The sequence below is a fragment of the Pteropus vampyrus genome, unplaced genomic scaffold (genome assembly GCF_000151845.1).
Source record: "Pteropus vampyrus isolate Shadow unplaced genomic scaffold, Pvam_2.0 Scaffold23, whole genome shotgun sequence".
Taxonomy (NCBI): domain Eukaryota; kingdom Metazoa; phylum Chordata; class Mammalia; order Chiroptera; family Pteropodidae; genus Pteropus; species Pteropus vampyrus.
The window spans coordinates 8277618-8298394 of NW_011888804.1; the positions used below are offsets into that span (position 1 = coordinate 8277618).

Here is a 20777-nt window from a genome sequence, read left to right on the forward strand (position 1 = left end):
TTTTTTTTTAAATCCAACTTGGGCATTAAGGGACTGACAGGAAGTTAGTGTTGATGACTTGAGGTCCCCTTACTGAGAAAATCAGACAGAACTGATGCCTCCCTTGTCAAGAACACTAAAAAGCAAAAACTCAAAGTTCAGGGCCAAGTGTGAGGATGTACAGAAAGGTGTGTGTTTTTTCTTGTCATTTGCGACTCTAATGATGGACTCACGTTGCCCGCTCTTCCCTTTCTCTTACACCTTACCTACCTACTAAAGGAGGAGTTCTTGCTTGGTAAGTGGATATAATCCGCAAAGACATGAGAGAATTTATTAGAAGCCACTCGAGAGCCTTAGCTACCTTCTCCAGGGGGAAAAGGACGCACACAGATATCCGTAGAGAGCTTTTTTGTTTGTTTGTTTTCAGTCAGACTATGACTTCCATTTTTTTTGTCCCCCTTTCTTTTCCCCTTTAGTTGAAAACTACTAAAATGTCATTTTGTGACCTTGACTTTATATTAAAAAAACCCTCATCTTTATTTTATTCCTTTTCCCCATGTGATATTTGTTTAGGGTTCTATTCAGACAACTTTTTATTTAAAAAAAAAAAAAAAAAGTCCAATTCCTAGAACATTTGGTTGAAATTTAAAATTTTGGCTTTATCTCTGTTTTTTTTTGTTGTTGTTATTTTTTCTTTCTTTTTTTTTTTTTTAGTTCCAAGATATATATATATTTTTTCAGGCCCATAGCCCCATTTCTGTTCCCCCTTTCCCCTTCCTTTATTTTTATTATTGTTTTAGCTTAAGGGGGCTTACACCCCACTCCCACCCCTTTCTATTAAGTTGTCTCTTTGGTTTGAGTTAATTCATTAGAAGTTAAATTTTGTATAATTTCCTTTTTCTTTGGTTTAATCTGAATCGCATGCTTTTTCTCTGCATGATACCTAAATCTTCCAGTTATCCTAGCAGGGGGTAAAAATAAAAAAAACAAAAAAACTCCTTTCTGTGGTATTCTTTCAGGAATTTGTGCTTTTGTTTTTTGGCGTCTCTTCTCTCCTTTCCTCTCTCTTTCCTTTCGTTACAGTGCATCATGACGGTAAACATTTCTTGGTTATTTAGACGCAGCCCACAGGCCCAGCGCTCAGCAGTGTCCAATGGGTGTTTTTACTTTCAGATCACTGGGTCGGGGTCTGCTGCTGACCTCTTTACCAAAACAGCCAGCCCGCTCACCACCTCCCGAGGACGCTCCCAGGAGTACGACTCAGGCAATGACACCTCTTCGCCACCCTCCATGCAAGTCGGCTCAGCCAGGTCACGGGGGCAGGAGAAAGGGAGCCCCAGTGGAGGCCTAAGCAAGAGCCGGGACCTCAACAGCGGCAACACCTCTGATTCAGGGAACTCCTTCACCACCTCCTCCCCCCAGAACAAGGGGACCATTTTGGAGAATCTCTCCCCCACCAGCAGGGGCAGAGAGTCAAGGTCAGTGCACCTGGGCGGGAGGAGGGGGTCCTGCCTTAGCTCCACCACCTCAGCCATGCACCCTTACCCTGCACCACCAGCCGGGCCCCAACCCAGGAGTCTTTTATTTGCAAGAGAGAGAAAACTCAATTCGAACTGGCATAAGTTTTTAAAAATCCAAGGATATTCAGCTTCAGGTATAGCTGGATCCAGGGGCTCAAAAATACATCATTGGGAATCTGTCTTTCCCATTCATCCCTCAGCTCTGCTTCTCCCTTCTACTGGCTTCATTCTCAAGCAGACCCAAAGCATTGGCAAATATGCCATCCACTCCATTAGACTGGCTAGCAAATGAAAGGAAATTACCTCTTTCCCCCAAATTTTAGCAAAATCTCGAGGATGATGCTCACTGGCTCTGCTTGGCCAAGCCTGGATCATTTACCAGCCCTGGACCAATTGCTCTGGCCCAAGGGATGCTGTGTTCTTGGCTAGAATTTGTCATATGCCTCCAAAAGGGCTAATGAGTAGAATCTTCCCATATAGACTAAAATTAGGGGAGGTCTGGTTCTCTGAAGGAAAAGCCAGGGTAGTGATGTCAGGAAGAGGGGTAGAGGCTGGGCCAGAAAAAAAACAGAAGTCAACTTTACCAATAATTTCAGGAGAAAGTCTAACATTAAATTCATTTTTAAGTCACTGTCATTTAAAAATATACCACAGTATTTACCCAAATGCATTGAAAATTTATGTGCATAGAAAATCCTGCACATGGAGATTTTCATAGCAATTTTATTCGTAATTGCCAAAATTTGGAAGCAACCAAGATGTCCTTCAGCAGGTGAATGGACAAATAAACTGTGGATCATCCAGACAATGGAATGTTATTCAGTGCTTTAAAAAAAAATTAACTATCAAGCCATGAAAAGACATGAAGAAACCTTAAATGCACATTACGAAGTGAAAGAAGCCAATCTGAAAAGGCTAAATACTGTAGGATTCCAACTATATGACATTCTGGAAAAGGCAAAACTGTGGAGACTGTGAAAAGATCAGCAGTTAGAGGGCGGTTAGCCGGGAGGGAGGGATGAACAGGCAGAGCATAGAGGGTTTTCAGGGCAATGAAGCTATTCTGTATAATATTACAATGGTGGGTACATATTATACATTTGTTCAAACCCACAGAATGGACAAGACCCAGAGTGAACCTTAATGTAAACTATGAACTCTGGGTAATGATGACATGTCAGCGTAGATTCCTTAGTTGTAACAAATGGCCCACCTGGTGAGGGATCTTGATAGTGGGGGAGGCTGCACGTGTGGGAGGCTGTGTGTGTGTGTGTGTGTGTGTGTGTGTGTGTGTGTGTGTGTGTGTGTGTGTGTGTGTGTGTGTGTATACACACACACAGATATCTCACAGGACAATTTTAGCTAAAGAGAGATCAAGCTATCGTAGAACATTGAGACTTCTCAACGTTTTTGACCATCTTAACACACTCGCTGGATGCAGTTTTCTTAAAGAAAATGCTTCCACGCACCCAGTTATGAGCCAGTTGTAATCCTCCTGCTTCATCGCCCCCTTTCTCTGTCACTCTAGAAATCACAGCAAAATGCTCATCACTGAGGATAATGTCACAATAATAGCTACTAGGATTCGCCGATCATTTACATTGTACCAGTCATTCAGCTACTTAACCCTCAACTGGTTACCAGGCGCTCTCTATATGCCAGAGACTGGTTTGGTGCTGGAAATACAAAATGGTGTGGTCCTTCTCAAGAGCGCGTTACTAATGGGGTAGATGTAGAGATGCGGGAAGGGTAGGAAAAGATTTGCTGGTGCACTTGGCCATGCAGACAGAGGGTCTTCCTTCTTCTGGGGATGTTCACAGTGGCTGAGGTTTCAGAGAGATAGCCAAAGCCTTGGCATGGAAGCAGTTCACAGCTTCTTCAAGGACAGAGCACCCTTTGTCCCCAACACATAGCTACTTCGGTCCTGGACAAACAGCCTGGCATCCACACACAGACCTGGCCCCTGGTTCGCCTGCCTCCATTCACATCCAAGCTTGGCTGGGAGCCAGAACTGGGTCAGAGCAAAGGTCAGTGTCTCCAAGAACAGGCAGTGTCATTCCCAGATGGGAGAGCGAGGGCATATGTCTACTGCTATACTGCTATTACGCAAGAAAAAAACTGAAAATAGCAATAACAACAACGATAATGGCAGCTAATATTTCTGGAGCCCTAATTATATGCTACATACTATGCCAAGTGCTTTCCATGAATAATCTTCCTTTACTCTTCACAAAACCTTTATGGGATAGGTACTATTATAACTCCTTTGTAGCTGATGGGAAACTGAGGCTCAGAGTAGTGAAGAAACTCAGTTGACGAGGGCCAACACCCAGTTTCAAACCCAGATCTGTCCCTAGAACTGAAGCTAAACCCTGAGCGGCATCTAGCAGTTACCTGCTTAATTTGATCTATGTGGACAGCCACACTAAATAATTCAGACCCAGCCTTTCACTTTGAAATATAAATGATCTTTAAATCCATGGTTACTTATGTCATGTCAGCTCTGAGCGGAGGGCTGAGTGGAAGAGGCATCAGCTCTAATCAGGGGAACGTAGTCAGTGAAGGTAGGGGGCTGGCGAGGTGGCAGAGTCATAGACTTCGAAGCTGGAGAGATCCAGGTTTGGTAATCTGGGTGACGTTGAGCAAATAACTAACCCCTCTGAGTCTTCTCTGTAAACTGGGGATGATCACAGTGCCAGTTTCATGAGGTTGTTGGGAAGACTAAATGAGATGATGCTTGGGAAGTGCCCAGGACACGAAGGGGCTCAAAATATTTATGCCACAGCTATTTGTGGATGACCGAGGACATATATATTGGACTCTGTCCTAGGCGCTGGGATACAGTATCCAGAGGAGACATGAGTCCTGTCCCCAAGGAGCTCAGTGTCTGGAGGAGGAAGAGACAATTATGAGACCAAGTGAGGTCTTATAGAGATGGAGGCTGTGGTAATAACACATTGGAGGTCACCCAACCACACCTAGGGGCGTGTCAAGGAAGGCTCCCCTGAAAAGGGGTGGTCAAACTAAAGCCTGGACCATGAGTAGGAGCTGCCAGGTGGAGAGGGGAGGAAAGAGGGTTCGAGAAGTTGGAGTACCCTAAGGCCTGGAGTCAAGAAACTGGGTTGTTCCAGGAGGAGCAAGTGGTCTACTATGACTGGCGCCAAGACAGGAAGTGCCAAGAGTGGAGCCTGAAGTGTGAGCAGGGGCCAAGCCACAAGGAGCCTTTCAACCATATTAACATGACTTGAACTTGACCCTTGGCCCAGTCCAAATGAACATGTCCTGACTGAGAACCCAATAGGAGCCCAGCAAGGGTCTAGGCAGCGTGGGAATACAAGACAGGACACTGTCCTTTGCAGTTTCCCAAACTTAATCCAAGTACGTGTCACCTTCTACTATCTACTATCTTTATTTACTTTAATAAACTCACTTTTTATATAAGGAAATTTTATATAAGGAAATTTCTAGTACTATCTTAAATAGAAAATTAGTATCACATGTCCTAAATAGAACACAACTGTAAAAATACATATGATTAAAACAGTGTATTGAATTCGAGTTACAGTTGCCTGCCTAGGGCTCTGAGCCTGAGGTCTGCCCTCCTCTTTTTTGGAGACTGCAAAGGGTTTCATAGGTAGTAAAACCCCCAGGAGCACCGAACCCAGGCTTTCTTACTAATGTAATCGAAGGACTGGAAAAGACTCAGAAGGGAATAAATCTCCCAGCATGTGATTTGATGTGATTTACCATCACACGCGGCCCGACATCTCTACCCCTCCAACACCTGTGGCCTGGGAGGTCTTCCCAGAGGTAGCACGGGAACAGGTGGAAAGGGGGAAGGGAGGTGACTGTCAGCCTGAGACGCTCTCAGGCCAGCAGGCAGCCCAGTGCTAACAGATGCCCTCCCCTCCTGCAGGGGATTTCGGTCGCCGTGTCTGGAATGCACCGAGGTGAAGAAGTCCGGTTTGGTCCCATCCACAGCCCGGAGCTCCCCCATGAGAGGGTGCTCCCGCAGCTCCTCCTATGCCAGCACCCGCTCCTCCAGCCACTCCTCCAGATCCCCAAACCCCAGGGCCTCCCCCAGGTATACCCGGAGCCGATCCACCTCCTCTGGGAAGAGGTGAGTGCAGTTTTGACCTTGGCTCTGCAGCACTTTCCTCCTTTGGGAGCTGTTAAGGTAAAAACAGAGATGTCTGTTGACCATGGGCGGGGAGGGGTCACACAGACTCGAGTTCGAATGCCTATTCGCCTGTTACTAGCTGATGGCCTTGGCCCTCAGTTAATCTCTCTGGGCCTCAGTTTCATCTGCAAAATGAAAACAACAATACTTACCCTGAAGGATTGTTCTGAGAACTATAAGGCACTTAGAGCAGTACTTTGAACATAATGAATATTAGTTATTCATTATTGTTGCGATTGGTATGTGTCTCATGCATGTGTCTCTCATCAGCTGGTGGGTTGGCTGGGGGGGCTGGCTGGTTTGGATGACCCCAGCTGACTCATTTCTGCTCCATGGGGTCTCTCACCCTCCAGCAGGCTTGTCTGGGTATCTTCACATGGTGACGGCAGGGTTCCAAAAGAAAGCAGTAGTATATAAGGCCTCTTAAGGCCAAGGCTTGGAATGGATGTGACTTCCTTTCTGCCATTCTATTGACCATGGCAAGTTACGAAGACCAATCCAGATGTAAGGGGTACTCCTCTTAGTGGGAGGAGCTGCAAAGTCACATTTCATGGGGCGTGAACACAAGAAAAAGAATTGTGCCTATTTTTACATTCTAACACTCAGTTACAATAGTAATGGGTAATTTCTTGATTTTCTCATGTGGAATAAGAATGTAGCAGAACGCACAGACACGAGATCTTGGGAATTGGAAGATTCCATCCAATCTAATCAACTCATGGCTTCATGGAGTCCAGCTTCTCTCTACAAACAGGAATTCCTCACGGCAGCCCTACTGTTCCTCTTTTGCAAACATAGAATCAAAAAAAACAGTTGCTTACTTAGCTGGTTGCTTTAAGACCAGTTCATTCAGAAAAAACAAGACAGTCAATAGAAATATTCGACATGACAGAATGACATAAAAGAAGAATCAGAACAGAAAGGAAAATTAAGGAGAGAAATAAAATTAAGTCATGAGAAAGGTTAGATCCCAAAGGCATGTCCATTCTGCATAGTTGCTATGGAGGTAGGTTGCATGCAAATGTAACTCTGAGCTCCCTGGCAGACACAGTAAAAAGAGAATTTGCTCCATTAATTGTGATATTAACAAAAAAGACAAGAATTGAACGAGTTGCTCAGAAAAGCAGTTATTTCTGATTTGTAAGTCTATGAAAAATTATTCATATGGCTCCACAGAAAAAGAACACTATGTGGTGTAGTAGATAGAAATGCCTGACAACCTTTCAGACTGCCCCAAAGCATGTTTCATCTTGACTCTTCCTTACGATGTCTCTCAATGCATAGCCAAAGAGCACATTGGCAAGAGCAAATTTTCCAGGGGCCATAGCCAGACACTGTCCCAGGGCACTGCAACTGAAGGAGCTAGTCCTCACCCACACTCCTGACATCCCCTGGACAGCATGTCAGAACAGAATACCAGAGCAGTGTTTAAGGGGCACTGTTATTAAGACTGCCTAGGGAAGCAAGAAGGGACTAAAGAACATCTAGGCGATGACAAGGCAATTTCAAATCAAAAAGAATAGATGGGAAACTAGTGTTTCTGTGAAAGAAAGCTGGCGGGCAGAGCACGAGAGAGGATCCCCACAACCCATTCCTGGGCCCACAGCAGACACTGCTAATCCATCACAGCATTCTGGTCCACTGAACACAAACACGGCCGTATAATCCTCTGTCAACTCTGGCAGTCGCCACTAGTAGATCATAATCGGCATACATGAGATGACTATTATTTGAAAGCTTAACCTGAGGGAGATGAGTAAGAAGGGCAGATGTTCCAGGGAAGCTGGCAGGGAAACAAAGGCAGCTCTCTAAAAGTGGGAGGCATTTGCAGAGTGGGAAGAAGACTGGAAGTAGCGTAGAGGTTAGTAATTTGGATGTACAACAATATAGTCTAGCAGAGGTCAAGAGCACTTTGTAGCCAAATAGACCTGATAAGAGTTCAAATCCATTACCAGGTGAATGACCTTGAGCGAATTACATCACTTCTTGGTGCCCATTTCCCCATCTATACAACGGGATTGATAATAATACCCAACCCTAGGCAGTGCTGAGGATTAAATGAGATAATGCACAAAAAGCATTAATTAGCTCAATGTCTGGCATAGGGTAAAATACGTAATAAGATAGTACAGATACATCATAGCTAACACTTCCTGTGAGCTGTCTCTGTGCCAATATGCTAAGTGATTTACCGTAATTTGCTCATTTAATTTACAATTCTATAGTGTAAGTACTATTATTACCCCCATTTTACAGAGGCCCAGAGAAGTGAAATCACTCGCCCGAGGTCACACAGCTGATAAGTGACCAAGATAGTAAGAATTCAGTGAAGAGGAAATTGTCAATATTATTATTATTAACCAACTGAAAGAGAGGATATTTCATTCTCCAGTAAGGGCCCGGTTCCTCCCTGACAAAGAAGAAGCTGAATAAAACGCTAGACACCTGGGACAACCCTGGTGGCGCTCGGCAGGCTCCTCAGGGGCTGTCTCCTCTCCTCCAGGTCCTACTCGCGCTCTCTCAGCTATTCCTCCAAGTCTGGCAAGAGGAGCCCGCCCAGCAGAAGTTCTCGATCCCGCCGCAGTCCCAGCTACTCCCGCTACAGCCCGGGCAGGTACCGGTCCCGCCCCTCGGTACTGACTCCGCCCCCTCGGACTAGGCCCCGCCTCCCAGGCTCATCTCTGCGGAGCGCCCCCAAGCCCCGCCCCTACTCCTCTTAGCTCAAGCCCTGCCGGGGTAGGAAAAGGATAACTCAACATTCTTGTAGTTCCCTTTGTCTTAGCTGGAGTGGCAATGTGGCCTCAAATATATCCCTGCGTCCTAAGGTACCTACACGCCACACACCTCTGTGGCCACACCCCAAAATTCATATCCCCACCCTTCACACACCCCATACTCCCTCTCATCCTACATTCACAGCAGCCAATTCAGGTCCCGGGTAACGTTCACATCCTCACCCCTGCAGCGCCGCACTCCTGTAATGCCCACCCTCAAAGGCTGACACCGCTGCACACGCCTGACCCTGCCCCCAACAGTACTCAACCACGCAGTCTCCCCACAGCCTGTCACCTTCCCTCCTGCCTTCCCGGGGCCGGTGCTGACCCTGTCTCCTGCCTCAGTGGGGTGGAGGAGGGCATGCGGAAGGCGAGCACGTGAGTGCTGCCCTCCCACACGCTCGCACAGTAAAGCCAGGCTAGCCCCAGCTGCCCAGTAACCCCTGCACCCCATCAGGGAGCGGGACCCCAAGTACAGTGAGAAGGACTCTCAGCAGCGGGAGCGGGAACGAGCGCGTCGGAGACGACGGTCCTACTCGCCCATGCGGAAGCGCCGGAGAGACTCGCCAAGCCACCTGGAGGCGCGGAGGATAACCAGGTGAGGCCCGGAGGATTCAGATTCGGCGCGTTCACCTTCGCCCTCATTCCCACTCCCTTCCCACCCGTTCAGGCCTCAGGCTCTCTCCATGTCTCCCGGGGCTGGATTTCAGGATTGTGGGAGCTCGGGGACCCCCCCCTCGTCCCCTCCCACACCCATTCCCAACCACTGAAATTTTCGGTTGGAAACCTCGGGGCAAGGCCTCACCCCAGACCACCCTGCGGGGCCTGCAAGGGCGGGACATGGAGGCGGGGCCTCGGATGGTTGGGGCGGGGCTAAGTGGAATGGCTGGGGAAATGAGCTGGGCCAGTCTGAGGAAATGAGTGCGGTCTAAGGGTGTGGCCAGAGTTTAGACTGGGAACTTGGGCCCGGGAGGCGGGGCTTGGGAAGAGACTGAGGTCCGGAGGTGGAGTCGGGCTGCATGTGCTCAGCCCCATCTGCTCATATTCCAGGCTTAGACAGACCCATCTGTAGTTAAACCCTGAACCAAGTGGGCAGAGGGCAAACAGGACTGTTTAAGTGCCAGAGGGACTTGGAGGTGGGTGAGGGGGAGAGCGCTGGATTTGCATTGGAATCCTGGCTGTGCCACTTTCGAGGTGGCATGGGAAAGTCTCTTCACCTCCCAGAACCTCAGTTCTCATCCATGAAATATTGGAGGAAATAACTCCTACGAGTATCATGAGGCTGAAATGAAAGGAGACAAAGAGGTGTGAATGTGCTTTGTAAACTTAAACGCAGACCACTAGAACCCACAGTGTGTCATCTTATGGACTAAGGTCTTAGAAGAGAAAAAGCCCTAGAAGAGAAACCTGAGGTCTGAGTGGACACAAATTTCTCAGGCCTTGAAAGCTGAGAGGATGGCTGAGTGCTGCCCTAAACTGGCTTTGACAATCTGTAGGGCTTTTCTTCCTGACCCTCCATGGGTCAGCCACTCGGCCCTGAGAACGACAGGGAAGAGGTGGGTGGTGGTGTCCTGGCTGCCCAGTGCCTCCTCCCTGGAGATGGCCTGGAGGAGGAAAAAGAACTTGTGCCCCAAACAATAAGATGGGGTAATGGTGTCGGCTTCTCCCTGGCACACAGGAAGGAACTCCTACACTCACTGCCTTGGATGTCCTTTTAGGGTCCCCTCAGGGGAAGGCTGACATAAAGAGAGCGGCATTTCCAAAAGGCTCTCTGGTTTCCTTGGTTGCCCCTAAATAGTCCATTTTGATGAATCCCTTCAGTGTTTCCCAAACTTCAGTCACTTTTGTCTGCTTATTAAGTGTACTAGTGTTTACTTAATTTTCTTTAAATAGATTTGCCCTTTTTTAGAGGTCCATACATTTATTTCAAAAGGGGATTTGATACACTACAGTAAATGGAAAATCGGCCTCCCTCACCATAAATAGAAGGTTCTAGTGAAAGTAAAAATAACAAAACAAAAGTTCGTTAAAGTTTAGATGTAGATTCTGTTGCCAGCTGGAGGTTTGCTGTGTTAAAAAGTGAAATTATCACTTTTCAAGACTTGTCAGCGCTAGGTTGTGACCTTCTTCTTGATGTTCTCAGTACTGCAAGGGAAGAATTTTTTCCTAAGGGACCGGGGAATGGAAGGACTCTGCTTTCCCCTGGGACAAGGCTGGCGCTCCCTGGGGTGCGGCTGGGAGGAGTCTGGCCTTCATGCACGCTCCCTCTGGTCTCTGCAGCGCCCGGAAACGCCCCATCCCCTACTACCGGCCCAGCCCCTCTTCCTCCAGCGGCCTCAGCAGCACCTCCTCCTGGTACAGCAGCAGCAGCAGCCGCTCGGCCAGCCGCAGCTACTCCCGCAGTCGGAGTCGCAGCCGCAGCCGCAGCCGGAGCCGGAGCAGGACCCGGACCAGCAGCAGCTCCCGCTACCGCAGCCCCAGCCTGGGCTCCCGCAGCCGGAGTCGGAGTCGAAGCTACAGCTCGGCAGACAGCTACTCCAGCACGCGGCGCTAAGTGAGGGTCCGCCCTTGAGCCAGCAGCCTGCAGGGGAGCCCCTTTCACTCTGCCAGTCTCCCCCACTTCCTGCCCACCCTGCCTTCTCCTTGGTGACAGCCATTGAGGGCTCCTGGACCCTGTCCTTCCTGCTCTCCTGGGGAGGAGGAAAAGAGGGTAGGGGAGCTTCAGCCTCTATGTCAAGCTGCTAGGAGCCTCCACCAGCACCACCTTGGGTCTCAACTCAGGCCTGGGCATACGGGGAGAGCCACCCTCTGTTGGCACAAAAAAAAAAAAAACCCTCAAGCTTTTGTCAGAAGCAATGGGTCCATGACGCATAAGTTCAGGCCTGGCCAGGAAGGTACTGTAGAGGCGGTTCTGCTAACCCGCTGCTCACAGGATGCATGTGGGAGGCCAGTGGTGATTCATCGCACCTGCCCTCATTCTCCCGTCATGCAATCTCATGGCTGCACATATATGGACCCCACATAGGGTGCGGGGGACGAAAGGAGACCAAGGGCAGTTCAGCTCCAGGAGAGAGGGTCAGGCCTTTCACCTCCCCAAACAGGGCAGAACAAAGGCTAGAAGGCTCTTGAGTCCTAGGAGAGGGGGCATATGTGAGTAGGGGACATGGACGTTTTGCTCGGTAGTAGGGTCCTCTGATCGTGAAGGTAGAAACAAAAAAGGCAGAGGTCGGCGCACTGCTCCCAGCATGTCGGCATGATCGGGTCAGCCGGTTCTAGCAACAGAGAGGCGACACGTGGCTTACACAAAATGCCTCTTGGCTCTTTATGGGGACCCTGCAACCTCACTGAGAAAGGACACAGTGGACAGTTAGGACACCTTGGTCTACAGCCCTACTTCCCAAATTTGCCTCAGCCCCACTAGCTGGCATCAACTTCATTCCACGGGACCATCTGCTGAGCATTCCCCAGTGCCATGGCCAGCTGCCAGTCCCCAGCGCCAGCCCGTCTGGCCTTACCCTGCTGTTGGCGCCCGCCTGCCCCCTCCCCACTGCTCAGGCTGCCACACCCTGGACCCTGTCCAGTGCAGCCGAGCACCCACCCACCCTCAGCCTAAGCCGCCCCTTTTGCCTCTCAGGAATTTTGCCAGGATGGGGCACAGCAGCTCAGGTTTAGTGGGCGGAAGGGGGGGGGACGACCCAAATCCGGAGAGTCTGAGGGTCTGAGACGCCAAGGTGGCTTGGGCTCCCACAGGCTCCTGAGGTTTCTTGTCAGCTCGGGGAAGCCCCACCTTCGTTTCTGCCCTCCCCCCACCCTCCCCCTGCCGGGGGCTGGCCAGGGAGGGTAAGCGGATCTCTAACACACAAGTACCAGCAGCTGTTTCATCCGCAGAAGGCGCTGAGCACAGGGGTGTGAGGGAGAAGAACCTTAAAATAAACTCTTGGGCATCCCCCTCACCAGCCGACTGGCTTTCCGGAGGCTTGTGGGTGAGGTTCAAGTTTGTGGTGGCAACAGCAGCAGGACAGGGTACGGAGGGAGAGAGTGAACGGGGCCGGTTCCCAGCTCTGGATGCCGGGGCTTTGGGGGAACGGGAACCAGACATCTTTTACCTGCACACCCCGGAGAAACATCTGGAAAAAGCCCTTCTCTTGGAAGCAGTGACACTCCCCTCCCCAATCTTTCCTATCACATCCGCCTGTGGGGCCAGATGCTGCCCTGAAACCAGCCCCAAAGGCCCTTCTTCTTCCAGGAGAAAAAGGTGGCCCGACATTGGTGGAGGACCTTGGCCTTCCCATGATGCATCTGGCGCAGACCTGGGCCTCGCCCGCCAAGACTTAACGGATGCCAAGGCCGTCACCCCAGAAGGCCGGATGGCAGGTGCCCTGGGAGGGCGTGTACAGTGACTGTAAATAACCCTCTCCCCGCCCAGGCTCCCCGACTGGACACCAGTGTCCCTTCTTGGGAACAAAATTTTCCTGGAGCCATGGAACCTCCTTCGCAGGGCAGCAGTGAGAGGCCCAAGAGTCTCCCACTCAGACTGCCTTCATCTAAGCAACTCTAGGGGCCATTTTGCCTGAGGCTGCTAGCAAACCTTTTATTTATTTTATTTATTTACGTTTATTTATTTATTTATGTGATGATCTCATCATTAGCAGTATTCAACTATTTATTTATTTATATGGATAGGGTGTGTGTGTGTGTGTGTGTGTGTGTGTGTGTGTGTGTGTGTGTGTTTGGGGATGAGGGGGTACTCCGAAGTTATTTTTGTGCATCTCTCTTTTTTTCCCCTCCTGTCCCTATGGATGAGATTTGAGAGGCGGGAGGTACACTGGGGGTGTTGGCCTTTGCCCTGAAGGCAAAACCTACTGAGCTCCAACCCCGGAAGATCCTGGAGGTGGCCCAGAAGCACTTCAGCCCCAAGGCTCATTATTTCTCCCAAGTCTGTGAGGTTCAGGCCTGTGCCCCAGCCCCCTGTTCACCAGCTGCCTCACTGAGGTATCAGAAAAGTGAAACCAGCCAAGAAGCTTATGAGCTACGGTGCTGAATTGACAGAGGGGAGTCACAGCTTATGCAGGGGCTGGAGTCTGTAAGGCAAAGCTGCACAGAGTCAAAATCACCCATGAAAGTCCTTTAGACACCCATTGAGACAGATGTGCTAATTCTCGGTGGACTGATGAGGCTTCTGTTAGGACTTGTTGAAGTAGCCGCCTTGTGTTTGGACCCCTGGTCCAACACTGAGATCGCATTTGGAGTTGACGAGACGCTCACACCATGAGAGTCAGGCGAGAATGGAGGTGGCAGAGAGAGGAGAAGAGGCATATCTTGACCTCACCTTTACTCTAGGGCATGTATTAGTGGGCAGGATCACTCACTGGCTTTTCTCACTGTACCTAGTTGGTTTCATGCAAGTTACTCAGCTTCTGACTCCTGTAGCTAATTTCTCTCCATCCCAAGATGCCGCTGTGTTCTTTGTGCGGTGGACACACACTGCCTTGTGACGTGGTATCGGCCGTCCTGGGAGAGACACAAACAAAAGTCTTTTCCGTGATTTCTTGCTGTTCTATCAGGAGAGAGAACAAAACTATTTCTGAAATTAGGGGGGGAAAATGTAAAAGGGAACGGTTAGAGGTTTCCCCCAAGAAGGTCATTTTGGAACCTGTCCTGTCTCTGTGACCAACTAGCAATGTCTTCTCGCTGCTGGCTGGAGATAGCTCCTGCCCTTCTCAAAGTCACTATCCACCGCCCGGAAATGGCCGGCTGGCCTGGTCCAACTTTAGGTTTGGCGAGACTTTTGCAGCAGCCCTGGTCGTTTCCCTGGCAATGTGACTTTACGCTGCTGTAGCTCTCGCAGCCCAAGCAAGAGAGTCTCCCGGCCTGGAGAAGGTTTGCAAGAAGGCTGCTTAAATGCCTCCTTGGGGAAAACCTTTGCCTCTCTCTCACTCGGTGTTTGTCTGATTTCCTTTATACTTCCCACCCTGCCCCCTCCAAAAATAAAACTCTCGTCGGGCACTGGAAACCTTGCTTATTAATCACCACCCCCAATTCCTGACATCGCTGTTTCTCTGCCTGCTTCGCCCTCATTGCCTTCTCCTTCCAAGGGGATGAGACAGATCACCTGAAACCTGCTCGTGAGGAGGATTTATCTTAAAAACCAGCGTGGAAAATGGGAGGGGGATGTGGCTTGAGGTCAAGCACATGTAGCCCTTTGACCTTCTCGCTACGGATATTTACGGGATGAGTGAGCCTGGGCAAATTGTTCCCTTTTTCTGGGCCAAAGTTTCTACCTTTGAGAAGTGGAGGAATTTCTAAGGTACAAAGCCAAAATGTTCACCCGAGGCTCAGGCAGTTCTTCAAAAACAAGAGTGAATTCACCGAGACTTAGAGAAAAACAGAAAACATCCTCAGACATTCTTAGGAGGTTCTCAGGAGAGTAATCCCTGAAAGCAATATGTGAATTCTCTCTGGTTAATTAAGAAAAGCTAACTGATTCTAGTTCAGGGATCCCCAAACCCCGGGCCACAAAGACCGGTACCACTCTGTGCCCTGTTAGGAACCGGGCTGCACAGCAAGAGGTGAGCCGTGGGTGAGCGAAGCTTCATCTGTCTTTGCAGCTGCTCCCCATCACCACCACCTCAGCTCCACCTCAGATCATCAGGCATTAGATTCTCATAGGGGTACCGGTCCCTAGAGCCAAACAGGTTGGGGACTGCTGTTTTAGGTCATCCAGGTTTGACTGCAATCCTATTTCTATTTCTTCCATTTCTGTGAAGGAAAGTCAGTCTTTCAGAAGCAAAACAAAATTAAGATGTTTAAAAGACACAAGGGTCTCAGTCTCAGCCCCCATCACTCATTTACTCAGACCCATCTTTCCCAAAAGGCTTTGCTTGAAGAGGCCAAAATTTGGGGTGCTCCCAAACCAAAGGTTTGAAAGCACATTTTTTTCCTCCTCACGTCTCCCTTCCATCTTTTGCTTCGCTGTATTCTTTCCCACCAATATCACCTGCATGTATCTTTGGCTTGCTTTTCTCTCCAGCTGAATATAAACTTTCGTCTCCCAAAATGAAACGAAACAAAAACCTCCAAAAACACTTCTCGAAACGCACTCCCTCCTGCATTGGCCAACGGAGTCCAGCCGACAAACTACGCCATCAAGAAAGAAATGCTTTACTGCAAACTCTTCTCACTTTTGCACCAATGAGACTGAGAGAATTGTCATCTCCCCTCTCTGTGGTTATTGTTTTTCGTCTGTATTTTGAGGAGTTATTTTAGTGGTGGTGGTTTTGCATTGTAAATACCATGATGAGGACCCCTCGTCAGATCATGGCTTATTTAATAATTTATTTCCTATTTATCGAGTGGTATCGGGAGAGGAAAGGAACTACCTCTTCCCCTAAATTGCCATTGGAAAATTGGCCCAGCTCCCAGTTCCGGGTGTGGCCGCCGGCAGCGGGGGGCAGGTAACGAGAGCGAGTGAGAATCACTGAGCGAATTGGAATTGGCAGAAACAGAGGCTTCAGTCATACAAATTAAGCTCAAATGGAACTAAAACACTGGTTATCTCCTGGAAAACCTCATTTAGATGGAAATTAATTGAGGAATAAGATGCCTGTGCATGCACCAACTTCTATTAAAAAGTCACACGTCCTTGAAAAAAAAAGAGAGAAAAGGTTGTAATTCCTTTTCTCCGGCCAAGAAAAGTTATGCCTCGTCTTCATACAAGCTGAGCCAAAGAGACTGGAACAGCACTCCTTTGTGGGTCTCTTTCCTGCGTCTGTCTGTCTGGATGAAATGGAGCAGGTCTCAGGCTTCAGTCTTACCATCTGGAGAATGGAGTTTGACCTAAGTGTTCTTGGCAGGGCAGAGGGAGGGGGCTCTAACTCTAATGCCACCTGTCAGACACATGGTCCCTTGTATCTTGTCCTGACTGGAGGTTGAAGGGTGTTTTTTATTTCCAAGGAAGGAAATTTGCAGACTTCATTTGCAGGCGAAGTCACAGGAGAGACATACGGTCAGATAAGGAAGGAGGGGGCCTCCAGGTGATGCCACCGTGATAACTCTTGTGGCCTGCGTTAAAGCCCTCGAATTTCTCCCCAAACCCAGCCACCAAAGACCAGAATGGCTTTGCTGTGCTCTGGATTTCACCACCGTTTATCATATCAGGCCACATTTTGCATAATTGTCCAAACAAACCGGTGATATAGGTCCAATCGCCATTTCTCAGATGAGAAAACTGAGGCCCAGGAAGCGGGGGGGACGGATGCGCCCAAGCTCCCTTGAGCTCAGACCTGCGTGACTCCATGCCCCACACTCTCGGGAGCTCTTTCTTGCTGGGCCGATGCCGTGAGGACATCTCTCTTTGTCCTGTGTCTTTTCTCTCCCAATTCTCAGCTGTTTCCTCAAGCGGTCATTGGCCAAGGACCTAGTAGCAGAATCTACTACATCAGCCTGGGGGTCTTGGTGCACCCCAAGGCCATTCCTCCACATCAGGGGGGGGGCTGGAACTCCCATCTGGAAAACCCCAAATCAAGGGGACCCGCCACCACCAGCCCAGCTCAGCCCAAACAGCCAGCCTCTGCCTGGAACAGCCACATCCGAGGGGAGAAGCTCCTGTGTCCTCCAGCATCCTGGGACCCTGTCCTCTACCCAGTGACATAGCAACCACGGCTTGTTTGATTTCCGGTGTTCACAGCTAAGCATAACCTTCCCAGGGTTTCCGATTTTTCAGCCTGTATGAAACATGTATCTGTTCTAATAAAAGGTCCCATGGTATGGTGTTCTCGTGCATGGCTCAGCGTCCTCTGTCCATAACGGGGTGAAGCAGCGGGAGGAGGGGGGGCGGCAGGAGAGCACCTCGGCCGCATGCCACACATGGTCGTCCCCTTGCCCATCTCATTTTTTTAACTTTCAAAACAAACCTGTAGGTATTTGGGTTCCCTATATATGAATAGTGCCTCAGGAAACATTTCATCTACACTTTACATGCATTTTCTCAGTCTTTACCACAGCCCCGTAGGCTGTTTGTAACTCATTTTTTTTTTCTCCAAACACTACGTGGGTCAAAAATATTACACGCACGCACATACACACACGCACACAGATAATATATATCATCTCAGGGGCCAGATGGGAGGGGCTGCCTCCACTCTCACCCTTACCCCCACGGCTGTGAGGAGGTGATTTCAGCCTCTTGTCTCTTGCACGTTCCATCTACACCTGAATGGACTATCAGCCGGGGGAGAAAGAGCAAACAAAACAGGTTTCCAAAGTCACCCCCCAACTTTGCATCCGTCCCATCTGGAAATCTCCCCTGGGCATCACAACCTGTTGCTATCTGCCACTGTCACCCCCCCTCCCCCACAATGATTGTTTTTTCTTCCCAAATAGGGTAAAGTAACAATCATGTCCTCTTCTGAGGCTTCATCGATAAAAAGTAACGATACAATAATAATAACAACCACCTTGTATGGATAAAGAATAGTAATAGTACAATAATAATAATAAATAATAAACTTTGATGGACCAATTAGCATTTGCCAAGCCCTTTTCATACATTAACTTATTTCATTTTCATAACAACCCAATTTAATCCCATTTGACAGAGCAGAAAGTGGAAGCTCATAAAAGACCACATAGCAGATATTTGAACCTTGGTTTGTGGGCTCCAAGACGTTTCTGCTGCAACCCTCAAGGCGTGAGCCCCCAAAACTCAGAGCTAGCTCTCTAGAAGGGCTTCCCGTGCCTTTTTTCAGAAAACAGGTCTGCCAGGAGATTATCCCTCAAGTGACTCACGGAGGAGGCCTATGCCCCTCCGTCTCCCGCTCAGGCTCCCATTTACAGGAATGGGCGTGTGAGTTCTGAGCCGGTGCCCCGCCCCGTCGCTGCCCCGCCCCCTCGCTGCCCGCACCGTCCTGGCTGCCCCGCAGAGAGACCCGCTGCCTTCCGGAGATGTCTCTCTTGCAGGACAGATGGGCAGCTGCCCAGGGATGTTGCAGAGGCAGCGTGCAGCCAACACTCTCACCCCAGAGACACGCACAGCTCTTCTGCTGGGTGAAGGCATTCGGACAAGGCGGGGGAGAGAAAACTTCTCACGAGGCAAGGGCCCAGCCTCCCACCCCTGCTCGCTTTGTGATCTAAGCACATCGAGCCCTTTTCTGGCCCCCGGTTATTCCTCTTGTTAAAAGAGGTTGGCTTAGGCCAGTGGTTCTCAATCCCCACTATACATTAGAACCACCTGTGAACGTTACCTGGATCCTACCCCTCCCAAATAAAAAGAACTGCCAGATATCAGTATTTTCAAAGGCTTCCTAGATTATACTAATATGAGGCCAGGATGGAGAACTGCTGAATCAGATGGCACCTAAAATGTCATCTGTCGTCCAGATCTGATATCCTACGGTGTGCTGTGAGCTGCCATCACGGTAAAAACACCTACAACCACACCATTCAAGACTTGTGGGGAGCCTGCTGTGTGCCGTACACACTCCTAAGTGCTTCACCTATATCGAGATAAAGTACATTATTTCATCCTTAGGAGATAGGTGCTATTTTTTATGCTGATTTTACAGATGCAGAAACTAAGGCTCAGACAGGTTGCTGTGGAGTCACACGGCTAGTAAGTGGCACAGCCGGTCACTAGGATGAGAGCGAGTCTAAAGGGACCTCTAAAACAGCCTTGGAGGTTCAAGGATGGCGTCGCAGAAAAACCGACGTCCAGGCTGATGCCTGGGAAACGAGGAGAGCTGGTCAGGCTGGGGGCTCAGGAAAAGAGGAGGGAGGAGAGGGGACCTCAGACAGGGCCCACAGGGCCAGGAAAATGACTTCCGGCTGGCCGCCTAAAGTAGCTCTCCATTCCCCGCCTGCCCATGTGCTTCTTCCATAGCGCTAATTACTACCTGTAGTTTGTTGACTTGTTTACTTACCGTCCATCTCCAAGAGACAGAGTCTTGTTGGCCTCGTTCATCCCCCATCTCAGTGTCTCCATCAGGGAGTGCCACACCAGGCCTGGTGGCTGGCGAGTGACTGAATCTGCCTGGGGTTGCCAGCTGTGCTCCTTTCCAATTCCCATGCATTTTTTGAGCTGGTTAATTTTGACTCGGTGTGGGGGATGGGGAGTGTAGCTAGGAAGGCTGTGGCAAAGCAGTGACGTGTCCCGCACAGGGGACTCTAAGGATCTCTCATGCACACGCTCTTCACACTAAAAGCTGTATCCCTTTCTGGGAGTGAGAGAAGGCAGATTAAGGGGTGAGGCAGACAGATGTGAATAGCTGCGATTTGTCCAGCATCACGCAAGGCTCCAGGGTACAGTCCCTGAGATTAGAGAATGGCGTGATTTTTAAAAGGCAGTGGCCGAGAGAGGACTTGGGAGTCAGAAAGGCCTGAGTTTGAGCTTGACTCTGCCACATCCTAGCTGCGTGTTTATGTCTAAATTCTTTAACCTCTCTGAGCCTCGGGGTCTTCATCTTTCCCACAGGGGTAATAAAAGTACCGGTCTCCTAAAGGCGCCATGAAGACTAGTAGAGATGACACATGTGAAAGCACTCAGCCCAGTGCCTGATTGAGCTTGTTACTGATACTAACAAGTTGGGGGGTAGGCTCCGTTGCCTAGGTAAGCTCCTGACAAGTTTCTGGGAGTATGCTAGGTCACCTGGGCAAAAAGTCAAGCAGTCTCTGTTGTCCTTTTCATCACCTCAAACACCAGATTCTCGAGAGGCACTCCCAGCTGCCACCCTCCATAAGTACATCCTCCACTCAGAAGAATCCAGAGTGTCCTAAAAACTGGGCCATCTCCCCACGTATATATCCCCACCTCGACGTTTCATCAACATTTCCTGCCAGTGTAGAGCTAACGTCAATTCACTCAAGGGACACCATGGGACGCTGTTTGGGTATCTCCGCCCAGAGGCACAGGGGTTTCGGCCCCCTCTGAATCCTGTTTCTAAGCCACTCTATAGCGGTGGCCAAACGTGGACAGATGATTCTGGGCAGGGTTTCTTTCTGTCTTTGTTTTTTGCCATTGCCAGGGAAATCTGTCCAATGCTTTTTCCAGGTGTAACACTGAGTCCCTTTGACAATCGACTCTTGGATCTAAAACCAAAATAAACAACACCAACCACATCAAATAGACTCATATTGCCCAATGGAAAGGGGTTGGCATAGGTGTACACACACACACACGCACACACACACACACACACGCACGCTTGCACACACACTCAGTCTCCCTCGCCTCCAATCTTATTTCTAGATTAAGTAATCTTAACCTAAGCGAATCCATGACCTCCCGACCTTGGGCGTCACAGAGTCTGCGAATCATCTGAAATCCCACAC

General features: G+C 49.4%; 1 protein-coding gene across 1 annotated transcript in view; it reads left to right on the forward strand.

Moving 5' to 3' along the window:
* Nucleotides 1-11007, forward strand: part of SRRM4 (serine/arginine repetitive matrix 4) — a 146174-nt gene extending 135167 nt beyond the window's left edge. The window contains exons 9-13 of the mRNA XM_011355850.1: nucleotides 1153-1457; nucleotides 5416-5619; nucleotides 8183-8293; nucleotides 8911-9051; nucleotides 10734-11007. Of these exons, the coding sequence (XP_011354152.1) occupies nucleotides 1153-1457; nucleotides 5416-5619; nucleotides 8183-8293; nucleotides 8911-9051; nucleotides 10734-11007 (1035 nt within the window). The remainder of the gene's footprint in view (nucleotides 1-1152; nucleotides 1458-5415; nucleotides 5620-8182; nucleotides 8294-8910; nucleotides 9052-10733) is intronic.
* The last annotated feature ends 9770 nt before the right edge of the window (nucleotides 11008-20777 follow it).